The following is a 23,951-nucleotide window of genomic DNA, read 5'->3' on the forward strand; positions in this document are numbered from 1 at the left end:
ATTATATTTCTACAAACAACTCTCTAATTTCTTCTAAAAAATATATTCAATATTATAATATTCAAAATATATCTAATAAAATTTTTATGATACTGTCGTTATAAATACTTTTATATAACATGTTATTTACATTATTTAACAATTATCACATAGATATATAATTGCAATTCTATAATTTATTCTTCTTTGCCTGAAGAATCTGTGTCAGATATGTCTCTCCTCACATCTAATGGACTTTCTCTTAATTTCAAATTTGGCGAACTTCTCGAGTAAGGTAATCTTTGCTCTGTTACCGGCATATCCGTTTTTATAATCTGCTTCCAATGAATACCTTTTTTTTTACTTGTCCCCATTGATTTATGTCTTTTTATAAGAAACTTGGATTTTCTGTCTTCCGGCATTATTGCTTTTACTGGAGTTGACAAAGGTGGCAGTGTTAAATAGTACATACTGTGATGGCACTGTAATTGGCATGTATCTGAATGAGGACTTTCATTTGGGTTTTCATTGGCATCGTCCGGTGGGTGTACATTTTCAAGGTCATATTGTCCTTCCCTCATTTGTGAAGGGTATTTTGAACTATCATCAAATGAGAGTCGTTTGTCAGCTCTTGAACTGTCGTCTTTCCGTGGGTTTACATTATCCGTGTACACAAAAGGTGTATCTATCATTTGTATCGAAGGTTTTGATAAATTTGACGTACTCGACCAAGGTTGTATAACTACCTTAGGGCTTTTTGCTAATGTGAAAAATGGTCTTCGATTTGTATCGATCCGTGACAACGAATGTTTCCCCAAAGACGAAAATTTCTTAACAGTCTCTATTATTCTTGTTGATTTTTGTCCTGTTTGGTCCGTTGGGACCGGAGGTTCCTGAATATCAAATTGTAAAATTGTCTCAGGAGAAGTTTGATTAGTCTTAGATATTTCATGATATGGATTGATCTGGCTGAAACAAATGCATCTAATTTAACAAAACTTTATTTAATTTATGTATTAATATAATTTTTACAGCAGGAATAGTATTTTGTTGATTCATTGATTATTTATCTGTCAATTTCTTTATTTCTTTTTTAAGATTCTAAAATGATATTTTAAAAAGGTATGAAAAGTAAGTAAACGTATGCATCATAATCTTACCGTCTTTCACATGATGGGCTATCATTTGGATGACCAGCTAAACTCATTGTTGATGCGTGATATGATGGCTTTATATCTTCTGCTTCCTCTTCTATAACTTCTGGCAGAAACATGGTTTGTTTTTCTTCAGGAACCCTAAAAACATGAATATGGATTTCGAAATTACTTGTTAGCATAATGATTTGGATATATGAATTTAAAATCATTTAAGAATACTAACGTCATGTTTGCAACGCTACCACGATAAGTTTTTTTTTTATAAGCAGCAGCTGCTTCAGTGTATGGTAAAATCAAGTTTTCAGCTTCAAAATAAATATCTTTGACCAATGGTGGACATCGATTCATAAGAGTATCTACTCCAAGATATGATACCTAAAATGTATGAAATAAATATTCGATATTAATTATTTTAGGCTTGTTAAAATAAATATTAAATATATATACAGATTCTAATTACTTTTGTGTGACGATCAATTATCCAATTTAGTTCGAAGTCTTCATCATCATCACCAAAAGGATTAATTAATTGTTCTGCCACCTATTAAAATATAATTGATAAAATATTTTAACAATTTTATATTTTTCATATTGTAGCAAAGATCACATTTTAATACGCCACCTTTAACAAGCCCATAAAAAAGAAAAATTGTAGGATCGTAAAAATAGGTATGTAAACGTCAATCTGCAACTGGAATTGTTTTTCTTTACCATCGATGTACTGGCGAGCTATTAAAGCTACTGCGAAGAAACTGTACGTTGCCAATGTTACTACTTGTGTGTAAACTAACGGAATTGATATCCAATCGTAGCTCCATAAAAGGCCACATTTTGTACGAAATTCATTAAATTCCTATAATGATTATTATCTTTTAATAATATGCTCTTCAGGTGGTTAAATAGATCTTCAACAATGCTATTTGATTTATTGACAAGAGCTGCACGAAGTGAATGATTTTCTTTTATGCAACAATATGATACCTCCATAATTAATTTTAATCCTTGAGAATCGGGAATTTTGTGATTTTGGCGTGCTTCTTTTAGAAGATTGATAAACCATGTGCAAGGGATCCAATAAGTGTTAAATTCTATGCTCGGCACTGCCAAAAACAAATCCAATTCAAGCGCCGTCATAAAACCTACGATGTGACATTTGCACTATTAGCATGATATTAGTGATTAATAAAAATTTACTCTAAAATTGAAAATCATTCTAAATTGTCATAATTTACAGGAAATGCGAAATTTTGTAGTTAATCTTTTATAAAAAATAATTTTTAAATAATTGTAAATACATATATTTTTAAATAATTGTAAATACATATATTTAATCAAAAAAAAGATTCACCTGCGATCGAATAATTTTTTTAATCCAAACTCAATAATAATGATTTCTATTCTCGTTCGTAATGATTTTCTGTTATTGATTTCCGTCATTTCATCGGTGGTTTGTACCTTGTTAGTCTTTCCTCAGAGTGAGTAAATGTATATGTATATACTTTCGGGGGGATACATACTACGGGTTAAAATTAGTATTAGTTCACGTATTAAAACGAAAACTTTACCAGAATCAACGACGTGATCGAGCGTCGGGAATCGTTTTTTCACTGCCGAACTGATCGAACGTAAAACGAGTATCAACGAAAGGTTCAAGTAGCGCATCATCGCTCTCCGAAGCATACGAGCATATTCGTCATTTCCAGTAACGTACAAAGCAATTAAATGCATCACCCTATCGATTGTAATTGTCATTATTAAACATTTTATTACGCGCGTCGAATATTTATTTTCTAAACTTACTTATCAGGCCAAGGTATCGCTTGATATTGTTGCCACCATCTTTGAGCAACGTAAGACACGTAGAATCCGAGAACGAAGCTTAATGGAATTAAATTAATAAAATTATCGCAATAAATAACAATTTGTTCGAAGTCTCTAAAAGTAAAATAATATTTTTAATAATTAATATAATAATTAATATTTTTAAATTATTAATGTACACCAGAAATCAAGAATGGTTTGTCACGAACCTTTTCTGTTTGGAATTAAGCATATGACGGTAAATAGTGGAAAGTGCTGCAAAGAGAATTAGAAATAAAAGTAGTTCTCTATAGATGAGCTTGTAGAGTGATCCTCGCCACATAAAAAGAAGCCTGGTGAATCCACCTTTGGTAGAGTTTGCGACTTGATACTGGTACGAGACCGTCATCTTTTCTTCGTTCAGTATTTGTCAGTTTTGTATAGTAATTTCTTTCTTTTCATTTTACTGTAAGTTTCGCTGTAAGCTACTATACTGCATAACGTGTGAAATAACAGGCACAGTTAATAAAGACAAATTTTTATTCCTACGAGTTTTCTAATTCGTATAATTTGGCAATTATTCTTATTGTAGGCAAGAAAATTACCTCGGGCATTGTGAAACAAATGTACAATGGAATAAAACATCTTTCCGACTTGTAAGAACTTGTTTATAACAATTTCAATTGATAAATAGTTTACAATCTTTCGATGGAAGAACTGTTAATATAAAATCCATTGTGGACCACTGTGAACAGAATATGAAATACATACGTATGTAAATAGTATCAGTAGGATAATATTAACAAGATATTTAATTACAAGCTTAAATAAAAATACGAGAGTTTAATGAAGTAAAATTGCAAGTTTAACAATTTCTCTTTAAAACTTAAAAAATAAAGGTTTATTTGTTGAGTATAGCAAAAAAAAAAAAAAATGTAAATGTGGATATTGTATAAAGAAATACGTCAATGGAGGAAAATGGTGTTGTTGTTACACCATAAACAGTTCATTATTGTTAATGCACAAGAGTCATCATTGAGAAGTGTCTGCTTTTTTGGTCTATGCATTGTAAATAATGTCGAGTAGCTTTGGGACTTGCGCCAATGTGCAGCGACATCGTTAAATATAACTTTGCACGTCGGAATAGCTGCTGTCTGACTTGTGAGTAAATATACAATTTATACGAGTCTTCACGATATGCTACAATTGTGATCTCAGGATTAGATTATGTAGATATTATCTACTGACAAGTTGTTGATTCACGAAAGTTGTTCTTGGATTAATTTCGTAAATTACCGTCAAATTTACTTACAGCTTAGAATTATCATTAGCGAATAGTGATTTAGAATTGTAGATTAGAATGAGAGTGTATTAATACGGTAGAAACAATTGACCGTATAATTAGATTGATAATGATGGAAGATTGGGATCTAGATAGATCAATATGGTAATGAACGTATATACGTATCATGTAATTTGTCTGCCAGTTTTATGTTGTTTTGAATGACACGTGCGCGAAACGTCATCATAGTGTCTGTCAGATCGTCTGACAATGAGACCCGCTTCGTTGCACCGATTTATTTTTAGAAATGCGTGTGTTTGAAAGAAGTATGCGGCATTGGCCAAACTATGAAAAGTAGATTATAATTTAATGATATGGACTTAAGTCGGTTAAAACTAACTAGAAGCGGTTTATTTTATACTAACCAAGTACGTATGTGTATTCAAGCAACTGGGAAGAGACATGTAATTGATGAACTTTACAAAGATAGAACTTGAAGATATGTACATATATATGACGAAAGAAATACAAGGAAATGCATGTTAATGAATAATGGAACTAATTTTATCAGAATTTATAATATTTTAGTCTTAACGTGGGACGATGTTATTTAATATAAAAATAGCATCAGCATTATTAGTTAATAATTCGTATTATGTGTGTAAAGATTTTCTCTATAAACTGATCTATTGTGATTACTTATTTAAATTTTTTGATATCTCTGAACTTTTCCGTAAAAATTGCGATTACAATATTTGAATTTATATTAATATTTGTCACGATATATTTCAATATTAAAAACGATCACTGTTTTTTACTTTATATTTAATAAAATGTATTAACATCAACTATATCTCACCTTGTAAAGCTCCATTTAAATTTACGTAATTCAAACGGCTTGTTAATCAAAATTTATTATATGTTACGCGTATTAAATATTACATTCGAACACATTCAACGTTTTACGCTTTAATTTAAGATAATTACCATAAAAATTTTAATCCAGTTTACCGCCAATAATTATTATTTTTTCAACCTCATCAGAAAATTTTATAAATCTATTCTCAACACTTTATGATGAAATTTTGAATTTTATGCACTCGTTATACATGAAAAATAAGTTCATTTTTTAATCATGTCCAATGAACATCTGTATCTCACATATGTATTGCACAGAGTTACAACTGCATATGAGTATTTAATAAATATTTAAAGAATTTATTTAATCAAAGTTTTTAAACAATTTTATATCAACATACATAACGTAGAATTTTATACTTGTATCGTAGAATGTGATTTAGTATTACATTATTGGTGTGAAGAAAAAAAGAAGTTTCAATTGAAGAAATATTTTTGATATAAACAATAGTTTATCGGCTGCAAGATTAGGTACGCACTCAAGGCTAGTTAGCAGTAAACTGATTCGCTAAGAAAATCCGCATCGTCATTGCGAATGTTAACATTGAAGCTGGTCATTTCTGATTCAATGGCAAATGCCCAAATCTAAAAGGGGTCGAATGTCAAGCTCTGGCCATCGGTGCATTAATACTTAGCTATCGTATTAGAGATTTATTATAACTCGCTAATTTCTGCTTTTTTTAAAAGATTTTGAAAAATACAAATTATGTAAAAATATTTCGTCAAATATATCGACAATTATTAATAGATTTTATTTTTCTTGAAGTTTCTTTAAACTGTATTACTAATTAATACCTTACATGCATAAATACAAAGAGCAGGAAATTTTACTAAATTTTAGAATATTTTTTCAATTTATATAAGACATACGATGAAATATATTTATAGCAACGAAGTGGAATTAAAATCTGAATTGCCAAATTATCCTAATGATAAAGTAATTTGTTGTAATTATAAATGAGATATATAATGAGAATAGAGTGGATCCATAGTTATAATTGATAGATACATATGTAATCAACATTTCTCATATTTTTAAATATATATTAATTATGGAACTGTAGCGTAAAATTTACAATTCATTATTCATTTGTATAAAATAATTTCTTGAAAGTTAAAAACAAAGAAAGTTATGTTTCAATCCATTTCTTTAAAAAAATGCTAATAAACGAGATACAGAACAAACATAATCTCGGATTATTGTGCATTATTGTGTCATGCTCGGGGATATATAATACAAACGCAATGAAACATATTTAAACTCGTTTAGACATAAAATAGCAATCAAGTGAATTACCATAAATGATTATTTCTATAAAAAAATTAGTTTCTCATCTTTTATAATTACAATCATTTCTTTCGTAATCCCCAAAGTAAAACAAATTGTAAAATTGATATATTATTATTTTTATATTTTGTATAAAATTAAATATATTCTTACCGAATTCAACTGTAATAACTCAATAATCTCAAGATTCAAAACGATGACTTATATTTGCATCAACACGTGTCGTGCAGAGACGAGAAGTTCCCCGAAAAGAATGTCGGTCTGGTTGGTTGTTTCTTAATCCAATCCATTCTTAAATTTAAGAATACCTATTGGTTATTACTGAGAGAAGGAACTGCTTCCTTTGCTCTTGCATGGAATTTTTCATTTCTGTACATAGATACAGCTGTATATAAATGAAAATATATAATTTGCAATTCGTCAGTAGATGGTACTAAAGGTGAAATGATGATTTTATGTATAATGTAAGGTTATAAAAAGATATAGAAGGTGGAGTGTATTTCGTCTCAGAGTCACCACCAGATTCATCAATAGGGCTGATGCCTAACCTCAGACGCTTGGTTTATTAGGAAAATCTAGCTTGGGTCAAGAAATGGCATCCATCATAGAGGTGTTCCGCATGCTGCACGCTTAACCTAAGGATCGCATTCCGTAGTTAAGCGGCATCCACTTACAATTTGTAATATTCGTGTCTTTGGAACTGGTATACTAAGGAAAGACTTTACGTGCTACCCGCTAGAGACATTAAAATACTAGCGTCGCATAGCGGTGAAACGCTATATATATATATATATATATATATATATATATATATATATATATATATATAAACATATAATTTATATTGTTGTCCTTGTCGTACGCTGTAGTTCTCCTTGTCTATCGCACGCATATGTCTATCCTTGTCGCACTCTGTTGCTCTCCTTGTCTAACGCGCATATATATCTGTCCTTGTCGCACGCTAGTGCTCTCCTTGTCTAATGACACTAGACAAGGAAAGCAATAGTGTGCGACAAGGACATCTTTCGATCTATTGAAAAAAAATTCAACTTTTTACACACACGTTTTTCTAGGACAAAACACACATAGAAAGAAAGCGGGGAGCCTACTTTTAAGGAAGCATATAAAAAAGTTCGCAAATTATTCCTCTTAATTAGGTTTTTTTCGTAATTAGTGCGAACTGTCACAAAATGGACATGGTGGCGCCATCTAGCGACAACTCAGTGGTACTAATTATTTATAAAAATACTTATTTCTGTATTTTACGGATCAAATGAGGTATGAAAAGAAAGCTCAGGGTCTAATTAGGATAATACAATCACAAAAGTTCACAATTCATTCCGCTACATTAGGTTTTTTCGCAAATGAAAATTTCTCAATTTTACGGGGTAAGAAACACTAGCGCCGCGTTATGGCAGTCCGGTGAAACTAAAAGCTGTATGTCAATGTTTAGAGGAAACGGTGGCGCCATCTATTGATAACTCGGTGGTACTAAAAACAGGATTTTCTGTTTTTAGTACCACCAAGTCATCAATAGATGGCGCCACCATTTCCTCGAAACAATAGGTGACAGTTTTTCCACAAATTACAAGAAGAAATTATTTCAAAAATCATTTGTGAACTGTTATGGTTGCATCTTCGAGTTTAGAGACCTAAGCTTGCGTTTTATCTTTTGTTTAAGTATAGTTTAAGTATAGTATATAAAGAATGTTTCGATTTCGATTTCGTTTACCTTAGTCATAGTGCCGGTAGTGAGTGCATGATTTCGCGCAAACTGTAGTGAATATTATAGTGAATATTAGATTTAGATTTATTTGCGAACGTAACTGATAACATTATTTTTGAAATGTACTCGTGAAGTGCAAATTACTAGTGTGAAAAATTAAAATTAATTATGGTTATAGAACGTTTAGTTCCAGCGGTCTGCCACACCCCGGCGCTAGTGTTTCTTACCCTGTAGTGATTATGATAATTTAAATTTATATCACAATACTACAAATAAATAATAACTCCGTAATTAATTTTAGTTGTTTATACAAAAATATTATCAATATAACAAAATATACAATTACTAATAATTTAATGAAGATTACATAATGGAAGTTAAATAACGAATGAAGAATTTCTACTATTGCAATATATATAAATTGCAATATATATAAGTTTCTGTAAACATTTCCATGGTGATAATAAAGTTACTAACAATTTTTAAATATTCTATTGTTTATATTAAATACACATCTCGACGGAACGATTTAATGAACATAGATGTTGATCTAAATACTTCAAAGTAGAGGTCGCTACAACCCCGTAAAGCAAAGAAATTTTCATTTGCGAAAAAACCTAATTTAGCGAAATGAATTGTGAACTTTTGTGACTGTATCATCCTAATTAGACCCTGAGCTTTCTTTTCATACCCCATTTGACCCGTAAAATACAGAAATAAGTATTTTTTATAAATAATTAGTACCACTGTGTTACCGTAGATGGCGCTACCATACCTATCTGTGTAGCGACCTCTACTTCGAAGACTTTAGATCAACGACATCTATGTTTCGTCGAGATGTGTATTTAATATAAACAATAGAATATTTAAAAATAGCTATTAATTTTATTATCACCATAGAAATGTTTACTGACACTTATATATATTNTTCGTTATTTCGTCATTTAACTTCCATTATGTAATCTTCATTAAATTATTAGTAATTGTATATTTTGTGATATTGATAATATTTTTATATAAACAACTAAAATTAATTACGGAGTTATTATTTATTTCTAGTATTGTGATATAAATATAAATTATCATAATCTATATATCTGCACTAATTACGAAAAAAACCCAATTAAGAGGAATAATTTGCGAACTTTTTTATGCTTCCTTAAAAGTAGGCTCCCCGCTTTCTTTCTATGTGTGTTTTGTCCTAAAAAAATATGTGTGCAAAAAGTTGAATTTTTTTTTTCAATAGATCGAAAAATGTCTTTGTTGCACACTGTTGCTCTCCTTGTTTGATATACGGTATGTATCTATCCTTGTTGGATACTGCTGCTCTCCTTGTCTACGGATCGTTTTGCCATCGGTAACAGGGGAAACTACAATTACCGATAGAGTGACTTAGATGGCAGTACCATCTATAGACAAGGACAGATACATATATATCGCGCGAATATAACATTATAATAATTAAATACTAAAGAATAAATATTATTAAAATATATTACGACGAGTACGATATAAGACTCTATCTTTGTTTTAAAATGTAGGATAAGAATGAAATGTAGGATTTTACGAAATGTAATATTTGTTTCTCGTTCCGCCCGTAGTTTGAATTTCTTATCAAGATTAGTTTAAAGATTCTCTGGGACGAGGCAGCAGCTTTAAGAAACAGATTTTCAAAATTTGTTCAAAGTGTTCTGTGCCTGTATAATTAGATTAAGAGACTTACAATAGTAAAAGTTCCAACTGAATCAAAAAGTATCTTAGTATCTAGGAGTTCATTCTCGAAAATTCTCTTCGTGTGGCAGAATGCGATAGGTACAACGAATGACACGAATGGTTTACATCGTTCACGTTTTTACAAATAACACACAATTCTGATATCTTCTTTAAATTAACGCACGTTTAAATTATATTCTTTCTTATAACTTAACCTAAATTTTATCACCGTTGTTATTGACTCGAGTTACACGAGATGGATAAGTCAGTTTTGATGCAAAAGCAAGTGAGGGACAATGCAGAGGACTTGCAAAAGGAATTCCTGGATATGAAAAATTGGGAAGAACAAATGAAACACAAGGATGAGCAACTGCGGAAAGAAGCAGGTGGTCAGGTACTGATTATAATCATATTATGCACTTAATGGATCGTTGAAATTCACAAGCTGATTATTTTTGTAGATTGTCTTACCGCCGATTAGAAGAAAGCACAAAAACAAAACGGAGAACGCTGTTACGAAAAAAGATGAAAGCAATACTGAAATGAAAAGAATTAAATCGTATGATTATACCGCTTGGGATAAATTTGATGCAGTAAGTTCTATTGAATGTGTTTGTAAAATTTTGATGTTTTATTTGTAATGTTACTCCATAAGGACAAAGCTTGTAAAGAAGTGGATAAAGAGGAACAGTCGGATGAATCTGAGGATGAACATATGTCCAAGGAAGAATTGAAGAGGGCACATGAACAAGCGACGAAGCATAAAAATGAGGGCAATATTTTTGTGCAGCAACAAAATTGGTCAAAGGCAATTGGCTGCTACAGTAATGCTATAAAACTATTTCCATATGATGCGGTCTTTTATGCAAATCGTGCACTGTGTCAGTTAAAACTAGAGAAGTATATATACATGTTTCTTAATTATATATGTATATTCAATTTAAGATTACAACATTGACTTTTTTTAGCTTCTATGCTGCTGAATCTGATTCTTCTGCTGCGATTCAGTTAGATGACAGTTATGTGAAAGCTTACCTCAGAAGAGCCACAGCAAGAATGAATATAAAACAATATAAAGAAGCTAAACGAGATTTGGAGAAAATTTTGAAATTAGAAGCTTCTAATAAGGAGGCCAAGTTGTTGCTAAATCAAATCGAGAACAAGCTGAAATGTTCAGAGGTAATGAATAATTGAGAAACGATGTTTATTATTTAATTAAAATATTATTTAACAGTGGTACTTTGTACAGGCAAGCACTACAGTGAAAAAAGATGATGTGCAGCAGTCAACGATTGAAAAAGAAAGTACTAAGGAGACTACAATTGAAAAAAAGATTGCTGATAAAATGTGGAACAATAGTGCACCAAAAGTACAAAGCACGGGAACTAAAGATATTATAAAGCCTAAACATATGAAGGAAAATCAAGTTATCACGAATGTTAAAGATAATATAGAAAATAAAAAAGATGATGCTGGTACCAATATTAAAAAGAAGAGAGACTTGCGTATTCCAGATTGGTTGCCAGAGAAGGATGAAGTTACTGTAATAGAACCAATAGAGAAACCTCCTCATTTGCGTTCAAAGGTAAGATTACAACATTAAATATGTACCATGTTCCTGAATCTGGAGTATTTATTAATTACAGAAATCATTGACAAAAATACCTATCCAAGAATTGGAATTTGGTATAGATCAGTACAAATATACTAATAACAAAATAATAAGCAACGAAGATAATCTTGTACAGAAAGAAGGTCGTGTAGAGGAAAAAGAACCTAATAAAGAATCTGTACAGATAGAAGAATTTAATAAAAAATTTATACAGATGGAAGGACAGAAAGAAGAACTTTGTAAAGACCCAGTACTAGAACCTCGTAAAGAAAATAATTGTGTCAAAGTTTCTCAACCTTCGAAAGATATCAAGTTTACACCAATACCTAAAACAGCTGTACAGTTTCTAATGAATTGGAGAAAAAATAACTCATTGGAATTCAGATATGAATATTTGAAGGTAAGAATGATGTTTGAAAATTAGAATTTTTAAATGTATATAATTTAATTTAAAATTAAACTTCAGCAATTACCAGAGAACAGTTTACCTAAAATATTTCAAGATTCAATGGAATCGGATATTTTCAGTCAAATAATAGAAATTTTGAGCATAGAATTCATAAAAAGGAAAGATCAGATATTCCGTTACTTGAAAGATCTCAGTCAAGTTAAGCGATTTAGAGCACTTATTATGTTTATTACTAATAGTGACAAAAAAAGTAAGTATTATTGTAGAAAATTAAAAATAATGTAAAATATTAATTTCTTTTTAATTTTTAGATTTAAAAACACTTTTTGAATATTGCAAAACAGTCGAAAATGTGTCTCAAGATGAAATTTCAACTCTGAAAGATAAATATGAAATTTAGAAATAAATTTATAATTTATATTTTTAAATAATATGATACTTAAGTTATATATATATTTTTTGTACAAATGTTCCTATTTGAATAAGTATGAATAAAGAAATAAGAATTATTAGAGCTATCTTTTAATTATTTATACTATATTACATTTTGCATTACACATTTTAGTGTTTCCATATGTACAATATTTAACTCTAAATTTAAAGAAAATTAAACATCTACATTAATTACATTAATTACAATTAAAGATAATGGAAAAATATCACTTTGTACATCATAATAAAACGAAATTTAAACACGACCATTTAATAACGTTTGTATCCTTTGATCATTCTTCATAATCTGTGATTTTGCTTGACATATTTTATCCAATTGTAGTTTCATATTATGATCAATTTCTTTTAACGTTTCTTTCATAGGTTCTATTAATTCTTGCGTTTTCCTGAGAAAAGGATTATATACAGAATATATAATTTTAAATGATGCAAATAAACTTATATGACTTACATTTTTTCTACTTTTAATTGTTCATTTACTTGTTGATATTGATTTTTCCATTCTAATAATTCTTTTTGCATAATCTCTACATCCTCCTATAAAAAAAATATGAGTGATGTATATAGCATAATGAAATATAATAAATTAATAAATTACCTGAAAATAATCTAATAACTTTCCAAGTGGATTTGTTGCACGTGTTAACGTTTGTATCGTATTTCGTAATTTATCAATTTCTTTCGTTACCATGTCACGTTTCGAATTTGTATCCCATGTCTAATAATGAACATTTAATAATCATTTTATGTTTATATATACAACAGCAGTGTAATATCTTAAAAACAATAAATTATTATTAAATTGTACTTACAATATTTGTTTTTTTGGGTATCACGTCAACATTATCATTATTAATCAATTCCTTTTGTGTTTCTAATATTTGAGCAACAAGATGTCCATGTTCCTGCGTTAATTGGTCATCAGCTTTATAATGGTCATTGGTTTCTAAAAAATCACTGCCACTTCCTTTTGTTTCCATAACCACCATGTCTTCAGCATCATCATCATCCTTAAGATCAGAATTTTCTACAATGACACTAATATGTCCCATGGGTGTTCTAGAACACAAAGTAGAAATATTTTATATTTTCCATAAAATGCTTTGCATTCAATTATTCAAAAATGATCTAACAGTATTTCTTCATTAACTATTAATTCTGCTTTGCCTCGTATCCTAGGTGCTGCAGGTCTGGCACTAATTGGTCTTGCAGTAGGTGGACGTAAAGAAGTTTTTGGTCTAGAATTTGATTGTGGAATACTGAAAATGTTTTACTAAGTTATTAAATATTAGAAGTAACTTTCAACAACTGTAACAAATTTTAAGTGAATAATACCTAGCATCATTATTTTCTGACTGCAACTTTTGTATCTCTGATATTGACTGATCAGATTTTTCTATGTTTTTTAAAGGAATTTCATTATTTATTATAGTATTTTCCTTGTATCCCACTTTGTCTGTGTTTTCGTCTACCTTATTATCTTTGGCGTTTGATACAGATTCTAAATTAATAAGATTTGATGATTGATTAAGTATTTGATTTTGTGCCTCATTATTTTCAGCATTTGCTGTATTCTTTAGTCTGTTTTCAGATTCTTTTTGTTTTTTATTTTCATCCGTTTTCTTATCTGACTGCAAGGGAATTTCAGACAAGGCTGTGAAAGATGTATTTTGTTTCGGTTTAGCAGACGAAGATCTTTTCCTATGTGCAGATGAAGGAATTTTCTCTTGGGTTAACTAAAAGATACAGATTTATTTTAAATTCTTTTATGTCCATAATTTAAGATATATTAAAACATATTAAATTACCTCAGTTTGTGGTGCTTTTGTAGCTTCAACACTTTTTTGAGATTCTTGATTTTCATTTTTTCGCGTTTCTTCGTTTATCGTTGGATTTTCATTAATAACTTTCTTTTTTTGCTCTGTCGACTTCTCCTTTGATGTTGAAGCTCTCTTTTGGGATGTTTCTTTTGACGATGATCTTTTCTCATCTTTTGCTACAGACAATTTACTTCTTGAACTAGACTTACCTTTTCCTAAATTTTTCTTATATTGTTCAATAGCTTCTGCACTATTTATCTGTTCAATTCATAAAATATTATAATTTTAGCTGTGCTAATCTTTTTCTCGCTGATTTGTAAATACCTCATTGATATTACCTTTTTGTCTAAAGCCTTTCCAATTGCTTGTAACAGTTCATTTGTTTTAGTCGGTTCCTGGCCTGAGATTATCTTACTGGCTCGTACAGTTAAATTAATGCCAGTGGCCAATTCTAAAATTATTGTGCGATTCACTTGAGTACGAAGAATATTATATTTTTTATAATAATAAAGAAAATTGGAAACCTACTCACGACGTCGATCAGTTTTGTCAAATAAGCAAGTTTCGCCTCCTTGTTTTTTATATTTTCTGAATTCAGTTCTTCCTCCGTGTACAAACCATCTAGGAAACCAGTTTCATTTATGACCTACGATATCATAAATTTCGTTTATCAATTGTAGAAGCATTGATTACATTCGCGTTTTATTTACAGTTAGAAACATGAGCGAATGATACATCACCGTCGAAACAATATCATGGAGAAACCGAAACGGTGGTTTCCTTAATAATTTCTCTGTGAGGGGTGGTTTTTTGAAATACTTCCCAAGTAAATCTTGAGTCCTTTTAATTGTTTCCGGTTTCACGTCCTCTGCCATTGTTAATTACAAATAAAACATATCACCAATTACAGTGCACATGTCTTACAATCTAGCTGAACTTTGTGTTGCATTAGATGGTTGCTTGGCAACTAGTGTGTGACTGTATGACTAACAGATATAGCGTAGGATGGAGTTGTAGGTGAGCAATACAATTCTCTAAATATTATACGAAATATTTTATAATATATAGTTTAATATATATATTATGTTATATATAGTTCAATAATTTTATAATTATTCAGGTCTGAAAGCAATCATTTGAAAATTAAGTTAATAAATCAAATCTACCCTTTTCTCAAAATGTTCCCCGTTGCTCATCAAAATGGCTTGAAATGATAGTTGAAAGTTTGAAAGAATCAAAAAACAATCGCCAAGCGATATTTATTGCTAGAGTCGAATCTCCACAACTTCCTTCCAGTTGTTGTTTAATTTGACGATGACTCGATCCAGGAGTAAACAGGGCTGCAAAGCTTGGAGACTCGTGCAGTTCGTAGGAAGGCGGTAAAATCGAGGCGTTTTATAGTGCATTAATTAGTCCGCGATGAGAAGGATAAGAAGTTTTTACAACGTTGTAAATGCAAAATGGGTATAGGATTCGTTCGCCAAGAGACGATCTGCCATTTAATTTCACTTTCTTTTTACAGTGAGCGTCCACGTCGTATTTTACAAGGTATCCACGTGTGACACTCACAGAGCCGTTTATGGCTTTACCACATCCTGGCACATCCGCAGTTTCGCGTTACCGATGCGTACTTTATCGCCGACGCTTTATTAGGCTTTCCTTTAACTGCTCTGTTCTATCGGTCCTCGCATACTTTCCTCAGTTATAGGTCTATTGATTTATTCTTTTTTTTTATTCGAGATCAGAATCAATTTACGATGTAAGATTTTGGTAGGTGAGATTCTTCTTTCTGATGGATCATTCTTGATCGAATTGACGTCCTTTTCAATTCACGTTGTTGAAGATGTTCGCTGATTCAAACAGTTAGATTACTGCGAAAATGAATGGGTTTTTTTGTTGACGAATGGCACAAAGGAAAGAGGAGTTTGGTGTTTACTTTTTGGCTAGATAGATCTTTGAACAATTGCGATGAATAATAAAAAGAAATTCTCTCTTATGAAATTGTAACAGAAAATGTAATTATATTGTATTGTAATAAATATCTGTATACCGAGTTGATGCAATCTGTGAATTATAAAGGAAATTGTCAAGGTTACTAGCCATATCACTTTATTAGAATACGTCAAAACTCATTTGACTAAATTAAAGTTAAATATCGTACATAATAATATGGCATCGTCCCGCTCGCAAAACGCAATCGTTACCACACACAAATTACACGACAGAAAAACCTCAGTATTCAAAGATCTACGAAACTGATCCTGCTGAAAATCATCAAAACTCGCAAAACACTTACATCGATATGTTTTTTTTTTTTTAGATTGTATTTGTCGAACGCAGAAGAATGAATGAAAATAATTTAATTATAAATTAGCTTAACAGACTTACGTTTAACCTACGATATTGCAGTCAACAATACATAATCGACGGTTCATACTAATGTTACATATAATTTATACTTTTTTCCCTCTGTGTCGGTAGTACAACGACGATCGCTTTAATTTTCGAGATTTTCGCACATCGATAAAAGCTGTACTAATTTTATCATTGTCTGTTTTTTTTTCTTTTTGCTTTTATTCCTTTACAAAGTAGTTTTTTAAAGTATTGGACTTTTTGCTACTTCTCCTTTTTTTGGTAAATTATGTTACATTTCCATTTTGCTTTGCACCCATCTTTGCGGACTTTTCTTCAATGAACGCACTTCAATCCTTGCGAAACAATATTTTCAAAGTTTAATAAATAAATTTTCTAAGAAGATTAGTTAAAAAATAGACTAGCGTTTTTTTTTCGAAGATCGAGTGGTTTTTAAACAATTATTCTGAGAAGAAAGTATTTTTCTAAATAAACTATTTCGAATTCCTTTGTTTATTCCTCAAGTTCGTGCTTTCGGAAGAGGACACTGTTTGCTATATTTTTTAAAAATATACTTTTCAATATAATTCAGAAGACAAAGAATTATTATTAAAAATGTACGGATGTTCCCTATTGATTAGCGAGTTTATATTTGATATTTACAGTGAAACTATATTTTCAGCGTCTTATTGATATTGTACATCCAATAGATGAGATGTGTTGAGAAAATAAAATCAAGAAATTTACTGCATATTACAAAAGGTATATTTAGCCTTGCTAATACTTCTTTATTCAGTATCTCAGTTGTGCAAACATTTTCAGCGTTTGTGTTTTACCAAAATATCCTAAAGACTATTCAACTGATAATGCACAACGCGACTAAGAAGTGTAGAAAGCATTATCCTCATTATTATTAAACGATATACTCGAAAGTCACAACAAATTGGTACAGCTTAATTTCTGACGTTGTATATCGCTTGTATCAATAAATCCCAAAAACATAGAGCCATAAATATCTAATATAAACCTAGGTTCAATTCCTCCGTCTTGGTATCATAATCATCCAATTACACAGCTTCCTTTCTCCTCTAGCCTCTGTTCATCACATCTTAAATTAATCTCATCTTTCTACCTTCGACAGGTTCTACAATCCTCCAATTCTCAAATCCACCTTATCGAAAATTCTCCCAAATCCAGACGATCATCTTAGCCTCTATCCTTCAGATCTCGAAATTATCTTTGCTTCCCCTTCACTTCTATCGTCGTCCGGTTCTCGCGACCCCTTTAGATTTCTTTGTTCAGGATAATTCCACAGGGTTGAACCACGCCGAGATTCGTCAATTTCGGCCTCTTCGAGGTACTCTTGCCCTCGTCTTTCTTCAGAAGCTCCTCTATCGAGTAGGGATTCCTTTTCCTCTGAGGTTGCGCCGGTCTTCCTTCGACCGCCGCATCTTTGGCCATGGTGCTCTGCTCGTTCCCGGTTTCCAAGACTCGCGACGACGCTACTTTCTGCTTGTCGCCGCTTGTCGGCGACGGGCTCTGCCGATTTTCTAAGCTCCCGGATGAGCCGGACGTACTGTGTCTCACGAACGCGCTACGGTCGCTACCGATCTTCTGGCCGAGTTCTAGGATTATAGGCGAGTTCTGGAACGGTTTGTAGTGATCCTGCGACTCCGTGTTCTCGTCTAGGTCGCTCTTGTCCAGAGAATCGTCACTGCCCGCCATCGAGCTCGAGTTAGACTTCAAATCGACCTGGTTCGTTGGCCCGCTCTGCTCCGACAAACGTTCCACGTCTAACGATCTGCAAGACACATTTATTCGAACATTTGTTTTAATAAACACGCTTCTCGTTTACTCGAGAAGCTGAACGCAAACAGCGACAGGATAAGTTTTCACTGTATGTACTTTGAAATTAGGCACTACGTAAATATAAATATTTTATAATTCTTACATAAATAAATATATAATTATTATATATTATATAAATATTTTATAAATTAGACACTATATAAATTATAATATTATAATATATAATATAATATAAATTATAATATAATAATATATAATAATATTATATATTATATAATATTTTATAAATTAGGCACTACATAAATATTTTATAACTGTTATATTTATATATGGATTTTTATGTATTCGTGGGAAATTTTAAAAGTGCACATAATGTGAAAAAAGTATACGACCAATGTATGGTGTCTATAACATTTAGCACCATACCCATAATTTAGTTTTATTGTTAGTACTCTACTTACAACTTTTTATCAAAAATTTACTTTTCGAATCATAAATCCTCAAAAATACGAATTTGCATGTAAAAAGCGTTGGCTGAAAGAAAGAAAATGTGTAACAGGAACACAAATCCTTAATTGTATGTAGTTATTCTCTTGCTTTGCAAAATTCCAGATGCACGTTGAAGGGATCGATCACGAACAGCCCAAGATCGTAAACGATCGGTTTTTTTTTTTTATTACCGGTTAGTTCTCCGGGATTTAATGAAGAGATCCAATTAGGGCAAGGAGGAAAAAGAAATTGATTAAATGAATCAGACTTACGTGAATGACTGCATCCCGTGATGCAAGTGCAGCGTGGTTGCTTGATAAAGAGACGAGTAGAAACTTGGATTCCAAGATGGCGCGCTGGTATTACCGGAAGTCGTGGAGATGTGCAGTGGTCCCAGTGATCCCGGATAAAATAATTGGTAATCCGTTCTCATGAGCGCGTCTAAGGACGAAGATAAAACACACAATGGTAAAAACCAACAAATGTGCAAATTGCAATTACGTCTCATTAATATTTAACGCTTTTCTGTAACGTAGTATCCATTAAAAATTAAGTTGGAGTTCTGTATTCCATTACTTTATGCAGAGGCGGCCATTACGTTCGATGAAACGAAACCTGGTACAAGGTTTATTGCTATCTTAATGTTTATATCTTCGCGTCATCTCAAATTATATCGGCGTACGATATCGTTTGGCAGGAACAAGGAGGATACGAAGATGATTTATTCTCCTTTATAGCTAATTAGTGAAAATCTATTTCATAGTCGTTTCTTGTTCTTCTTTCATTTTAAATATTTTGCCGAGAAGAAAGATTCAGCGTATAAAATCGATGTATTAAGGGGTCGGGACAGTTTGAAATTGTCAAAAAATCGATTTTTTTTGTTTCGTTTTGAATAGCAGTTTGAAGTCTTAGAGAAAAGATATAAAAGGTCCTAGCCTCTAAAACGACTGATTTTGGGGTATAATAATAAATTCACGGATACAGAACAATTGAATTTGTATCACTGTTTAAAATTTTAAGCAGTATTATAAAGTGTAAATCATGCGATTTCAAATATTACTTTTGGTGAATCGAATATTAGGGGACTTGGATTCAATTTAGTTGTGAATTGTAAGAACTGTGAGCCGCGATATATAAGTAAAAAGAGTAAGTAAAGGACACATATGAAACTTTGAACGCGTTTTTGTCGAAACTAGATTTTTAGAAACGGTGTGCAAGATACCTCGGAATCTAACCAACCGATTACTGTGAAACTTGGTACGTATCTTTAGTGTAACATTTACCATTGAGATATTGACGATCGGACATTTTTAACAATTTCGAAAAATATAAACAAAAAACGTTTCTGACATAAGAAAAAAGAAAGAAATTTTTGGCATAAATTCGATACATCAAAAACAAACAGCTGCTATTTTCATAATTTTCACAGAAATGAAAATGTTGGATCTTCAATCCCTAGAGAATATTATTTACTTTTGAACTTTTTTCGCCTTTTTGTTGCAACTAATCCTGCTTGGCTGGAATCATGCACACCGATAGGCAATGTAAAAACAAAGTTATGTAAAAGGATGCCGTTAAAAAGCTAAATAAGAGCCGTCTCTTTTTTCTCTTTTAATGTCGCTTTTTATAGTTCATAATGTGTTCAAATAAACCACAAAAGTTCATGTCAATCAAACATGTACTTTTGTTCTACTAGCTTTCCAAAGTATTCGTAATTTTTAGGCCCGTCAAACTGTCCTGCCCCCTTGAGTAAAATTGGTATTAACTCTGCCAGGAGAGCGAAATAGTTCTAAAAGTATTTTTTTCTTGTTAAATATATTTCCTATTATCTTTCAGTATTTTTATGAATAATGAACTATCGAGGATATCGAAAGAACATCGGCGAACAGGCATCACGTTTGATCGACGCAAATTTCGTGAGGCAGCTTCGTCCACGAAAGGTGGAAAAAGAAGACTGCAACGTTATAGACAATTTAAACGAGGTGAATTTCGAGTTTCTTTTAAGGGGTTGCGTGTCGGTCATCACGCTGCAGCATGCTGACGAGTCAATCGGCCACAGGGTATTTTATGAATTCTTTTTCTTTGTCTTTCTATCCCTCTTCCTCTACTTCCCAATTCATTTCTTTTCACTCTAATCGTCCGCATCTCTGCAACGTTTGCTCTCCCTTCCTTCTTTCCTTTCTTCATCTACGGCGGAGCCGAATCGTAAAAAGGAAAAAAAGGAAACAATGGAAAAACATTCGGACAGTGATTTCGAGATACGGACAGATGTTTAGGGGATCATTAGCCGGGGTAATGGCGCACTCGCGATCCAGCTTTCATTCGCATAATGAGCCGATTTTGACGTACGGGAACCACGAGCCAATTTTTACTTTCGTTCGGGCTGGACGATCAGCTGACACTTGTAGTGCGATTATTCGTACGATTGTCGCGAATTGTTTCTCAAAACTTCGCACGGTTCAATTTCGAGATTTCGCAATTGGCTCGTTGAATGTTTGAGAAACGACACGATTTCTTTCTTCGTGCACGAAATTATTTTTTTCATTCAAGAAGTTTCTTTTTTTTTTTCATTCGTCTCAAACACTATTTCTCAAATTTACCTCGGTACTCGTAATTATTACTGTCTCGCAACAAATATGCTCGCGGAAGTTCTGTAATTTCTTTTTAAGAATTGTGACGAATCTTGTATTTATGTAACTGAATTGAGAGACTTTTACATAGTATAATGATATTGGAAAATTATAAGAAGCGATTAAACGATTCATTAACGAATTACGATAGTTATTGTCTTTGCCACTTTGTGTTTATATTCTTTTGATTTTGAAGAAAGATTGTGCAAATTTATCCTCGGACATCACTTCAAACAATGAAAGTCAGATAGAAACTCTACATGTGAACTGGAACGTACTTTCAAGTACTTTTAGTACAAATTTAGTATCCAGCGATTATTTTATACCTCTGTTGGCGACGTTTGAGGAAACCTGTGAGGCGTACGTGCTCGGCGAACCACCCTCGATCCCCGTGTGGTCTGTATGAAGTCCACCGCCTCGTAGAATTCGATTCACCGAGGAAACCGAGGGCAAGCTCTGAGGATCGCAAGCTCCTTGCCGCGCCAGTTGTTCTCGAATCTCCCAAGCGAACATCGTCGGTTGTTCTTGCTTCATTCGTAAAATCTTCTTCACAACTGTGGGGGTGGCCACTTGCTGCAACGAAACAAAAGTTACAAACTAGATTCAAGAAGAAACTACGAAGAATCCCCCTTTTTTTCTAGATTCGTTCCAGTTCTTTAACATATCGCGCTATATTTGCATTCATCGTTGAAAGAAAAATTCAATTCTGAGAAATCAGCGCGTAAAAGATGAATCGACAATGTGTCACAGGATTAATTAGCCTCTTTTCGAAGTTTGTCAATTTTATTAAACTGTGCTTAAAGTTCAGCGACACAATTGTGGTGTGAGGGTCACACAAATGCCAATTAGGAGGGCTAAATTTGGAAATTTAACGTAAAATGTAGAAAGAGAGAGATAAGCGAAGAAAGAGGGCTACTGTATCGATGTGTTGCCAGGTAGCACCTGATACTTTGAAAAGGGGCGATTTATATCACGCTCTCCAAACTTGAACGTTTGTTGCTCGCGATAAGTGTTGAGATATAACACGATGTTATCGATTTAATATCGATTCTATCCCACCACAATTTCTTCCACTTTTTAGACGGACAATTTTTATCGATGATGGAACGGCGATAAGGTGCTCGTGGCTTAACATACGAGCGTGTTTGATTCTTTTTTTTTTTTTTTTTTGCTCGATGAAGAATCACTTTGCGCCGAAAACAAATGTAAATGTAACACCTGCAAGGACACACGTCGCAGAGAGATGTGCACGTAATTATCTTTTCTCAGACACACTTTCTCAATCGTGGTTCGATTTTGCGTTATATATGTATTCTTGTGGATAAAAAGTATTGGTATATAATGCGTACAGATGTTCAGAAAAAACGCCCACAGGAAATTTTTATGAACAGACACGTATTAAGTGTGTTGCCTGAAACATTTGGAAATTAATTGCAACGAGACACGAGTATCATAATTACAGATTAAAGTTCGAAATAAACCTAAATATAGAAATTATAGAAATTTACTTTACAGAAAAACTAAATAAGAAGTTTATATTTTGCAGAGATAATATCTTGCATTGCTATGCTGTAAACCAATTCTTTGTCAAATACACGTTTATAATAAATATCTTTATAATAAATATCTTGTAGTTTCTACATACATTTTCAAATTTCAGCATACACAATCGTGACAAGTCTAAATATTTTACACACGTTTTATGTACCTATGAAAGTTCTATATTTTTCCAAGAATTCGAATTTCCAAACATCATTTTCACTTTTGTTAAAACTTTCGATCGAGTAAATAAGTATCTATCAATAAACCGAATCGAATGTTCGAATATTTCGAATATTATTAAACATTCGAAAATTCGAATATTCAATTCTATATTATTAAATTATTATATTTATAAATTATTAAATTATTATTTATCATAGTATTAAATATTCGAAAATTCGAATAATCTATTCCATATTATTAAATTATTATATTTATAAATTATTAAATTATTATTATTAAATATTCAATTCTATATTATTAAATATTCGAAAATTCAAATATTTAATTCTACATTATTAAATTATTATATTTATAAATTATTATTTAACATATATTATTAAATATTCAATCCTATATTATTAAATATTCGTAAATTCGAATTCTATATTATTAAATTATTATTTATCATATTATTAAATATTCGAAAATTCGAATATTCAATTCTAAATTGAAATAAAAATACCGAGCTCCGGTCCACGGAACGACGATCCATTATTAATGGAGAGAGGTATCCCAACGGGGGACATTGGCAACGGTTTGATGGCGGCGACCGTTGTCGATCATTAGCCTGGTCATTTTTCCTTCCGGCCGGGTAGCCGGCCGCTATCTCATCGACAAATTAACACGAAAGTGGTCACACTGTCGTCGAAAGGGGCAGCGAAAGCAGCGGCCATATGTCGTTCACAGGTGAAGCACGTTGGCACCACCGAGCCGGCGGATCAGATAACGGATAAGGTCCCGAAGGTAGGT

At 31.9% G+C, this 23,951-nt stretch overlaps 4 protein-coding genes across 12 annotated transcripts in view; 1 reads left to right on the top strand and 3 right to left on the bottom strand.

The window, feature by feature from the left end:
• Nucleotides 1–81: 81 nt before the first annotated feature.
• LOC122532033 (bestrophin-4-like) lies at nucleotides 82–23,115 on the bottom strand. Of its 6 annotated transcripts, none has more exons than XM_043660447.1 (11): nucleotides 23,105–23,115; nucleotides 21,429–21,431; nucleotides 3,167–3,386; nucleotides 2,937–3,071; nucleotides 2,702–2,868; nucleotides 2,118–2,275; nucleotides 1,759–1,989; nucleotides 1,597–1,677; nucleotides 1,360–1,511; nucleotides 1,140–1,274; nucleotides 82–963 (listed from the first exon to the last, which is right to left on the bottom strand). In XM_043660447.1, exons 3-11 carry the CDS (start codon nucleotides 3,343–3,345, stop codon nucleotides 177–179), a joined length of 2,025 nt encoding a protein of 674 aa, XP_043516382.1. In that variant the 5' UTR covers nucleotides 3,346–3,386; nucleotides 21,429–21,431; nucleotides 23,105–23,115; the 3' UTR covers nucleotides 82–176. The 6 variants fall into 6 exon arrangements, with proteins under 6 accessions (XP_043516382.1, XP_043516380.1, XP_043516384.1 ...); XM_043660445.1 differs by lacking the exons at nucleotides 21,429–21,431; nucleotides 23,105–23,115 and adding exons at nucleotides 3,542–3,681; nucleotides 5,078–5,641 and having other exon boundaries at nucleotides 3,167–3,424; XM_043660449.1 differs by lacking the exons at nucleotides 21,429–21,431; nucleotides 23,105–23,115 and adding exons at nucleotides 3,542–3,681; nucleotides 5,078–5,641 and having other exon boundaries at nucleotides 2,118–2,236; nucleotides 3,167–3,429.
• Nucleotides 9,421–12,312, top strand: LOC122532036 (RNA polymerase II-associated protein 3). 3 transcript variants are annotated; one of them, XM_043660453.1, is made up of 9 exons: nucleotides 9,421–9,920; nucleotides 10,069–10,257; nucleotides 10,325–10,456; nucleotides 10,519–10,763; nucleotides 10,832–11,042; nucleotides 11,113–11,448; nucleotides 11,510–11,875; nucleotides 11,942–12,134; nucleotides 12,196–12,312. In XM_043660453.1, exons 2-9 carry the CDS (start codon nucleotides 10,120–10,122, stop codon nucleotides 12,282–12,284), a joined length of 1,710 nt encoding a protein of 569 aa, XP_043516388.1. In that variant the 5' UTR covers nucleotides 9,421–9,920; nucleotides 10,069–10,119; the 3' UTR covers nucleotides 12,285–12,312. The 3 variants fall into 3 exon arrangements, with proteins under 3 accessions (XP_043516388.1, XP_043516387.1, XP_043516389.1); XM_043660452.1 differs by having other exon boundaries at nucleotides 9,422–10,257; XM_043660454.1 differs by having other exon boundaries at nucleotides 9,423–10,257; nucleotides 11,942–12,138.
• LOC122532034 (TRAF3-interacting protein 1) lies at nucleotides 12,483–15,210 on the bottom strand. 2 transcript variants are annotated; one of them, XM_043660451.1, is made up of 10 exons: nucleotides 14,898–15,210; nucleotides 14,686–14,803; nucleotides 14,496–14,608; nucleotides 14,146–14,415; nucleotides 13,673–14,073; nucleotides 13,471–13,575; nucleotides 13,150–13,396; nucleotides 12,936–13,055; nucleotides 12,789–12,874; nucleotides 12,483–12,723 (listed from the first exon to the last, which is right to left on the bottom strand). In XM_043660451.1, exons 1-10 carry the CDS (start codon nucleotides 15,030–15,032, stop codon nucleotides 12,573–12,575), a joined length of 1,746 nt encoding a protein of 581 aa, XP_043516386.1. In that variant the 5' UTR covers nucleotides 15,033–15,210; the 3' UTR covers nucleotides 12,483–12,572. The 2 variants fall into 2 exon arrangements, with proteins under 2 accessions (XP_043516386.1, XP_043516385.1); XM_043660450.1 differs by having other exon boundaries at nucleotides 13,471–13,596.
• LOC122532037 (paired box pox-neuro protein) overlaps nucleotides 16,318–23,951 on the bottom strand; it is a 40,682-nt gene continuing 33,048 nt past the window's right edge. The window contains exons 4-6 of the mRNA XM_043660455.1: nucleotides 21,764–22,010; nucleotides 19,080–19,248; nucleotides 16,318–18,310 (exon numbers count right to left, since the gene is read on the bottom strand). Of these exons, the coding sequence (XP_043516390.1) occupies nucleotides 17,794–18,310; nucleotides 19,080–19,248; nucleotides 21,764–22,010 (933 nt within the window). The 3' untranslated portion in view covers nucleotides 16,318–17,793. The remainder of the gene's footprint in view (nucleotides 18,311–19,079; nucleotides 19,249–21,763; nucleotides 22,011–23,951) is intronic.

This window comes from Frieseomelitta varia, unplaced genomic scaffold (assembly GCF_011392965.1).
Source record: "Frieseomelitta varia isolate USP_RPSP 00005682 unplaced genomic scaffold, Fvar_1.2 scaffold_433, whole genome shotgun sequence".
In the NCBI taxonomy this organism is placed as follows: Eukaryota; Metazoa; Arthropoda; class Insecta; order Hymenoptera; family Apidae; genus Frieseomelitta; species Frieseomelitta varia.

Excerpts from the sequence above, each read along its gene's own strand:
- LOC122532033 (XM_043660447.1), bottom strand. The coding sequence starts at position 3,345 with ATGACGGTCTCGTACCAGTATCAAGTCGCAAACTCTACCAAAGGTGGA. Across the intron at positions 2,869-2,936 it reads GCGATACCTTGGCCTGATAA|GGTGATGCATTTAATTGCTT; the intron begins GTAAGTTTAGAA and ends TACAATCGATAG. Across the intron at positions 964-1,139 it reads AGCCCATCATGTGAAAGACG|ATGCATTTGTTTCAGCCAGA; the intron begins GTAAGATTATGA and ends TTGTTAAATTAG.
- LOC122532036 (XM_043660453.1), top strand. The coding sequence starts at position 10,120 with ATGGATAAGTCAGTTTTGATGCAAAAGCAAGTGAGGGACAATGCAGAG. Across the intron at positions 10,258-10,324 it reads GGAAAGAAGCAGGTGGTCAG|ATTGTCTTACCGCCGATTAG; the intron begins GTACTGATTATA and ends TTATTTTTGTAG. Across the intron at positions 11,449-11,509 it reads CTCCTCATTTGCGTTCAAAG|AAATCATTGACAAAAATACC; the intron begins GTAAGATTACAA and ends TATTAATTACAG.
- LOC122532034 (XM_043660450.1), bottom strand. The coding sequence starts at position 15,032 with ATGGCAGAGGACGTGAAACCGGAAACAATTAAAAGGACTCAAGATTTA. Across the intron at positions 13,056-13,149 it reads TACCCAAAAAAACAAATATT|ACATGGGATACAAATTCGAA; the intron begins GTAAGTACAATT and ends GTTCATTATTAG. Across the intron at positions 12,724-12,788 it reads CAATTAAAAGTAGAAAAAAT|GAAAACGCAAGAATTAATAG; the intron begins GTAAGTCATATA and ends TCCTTTTCTCAG.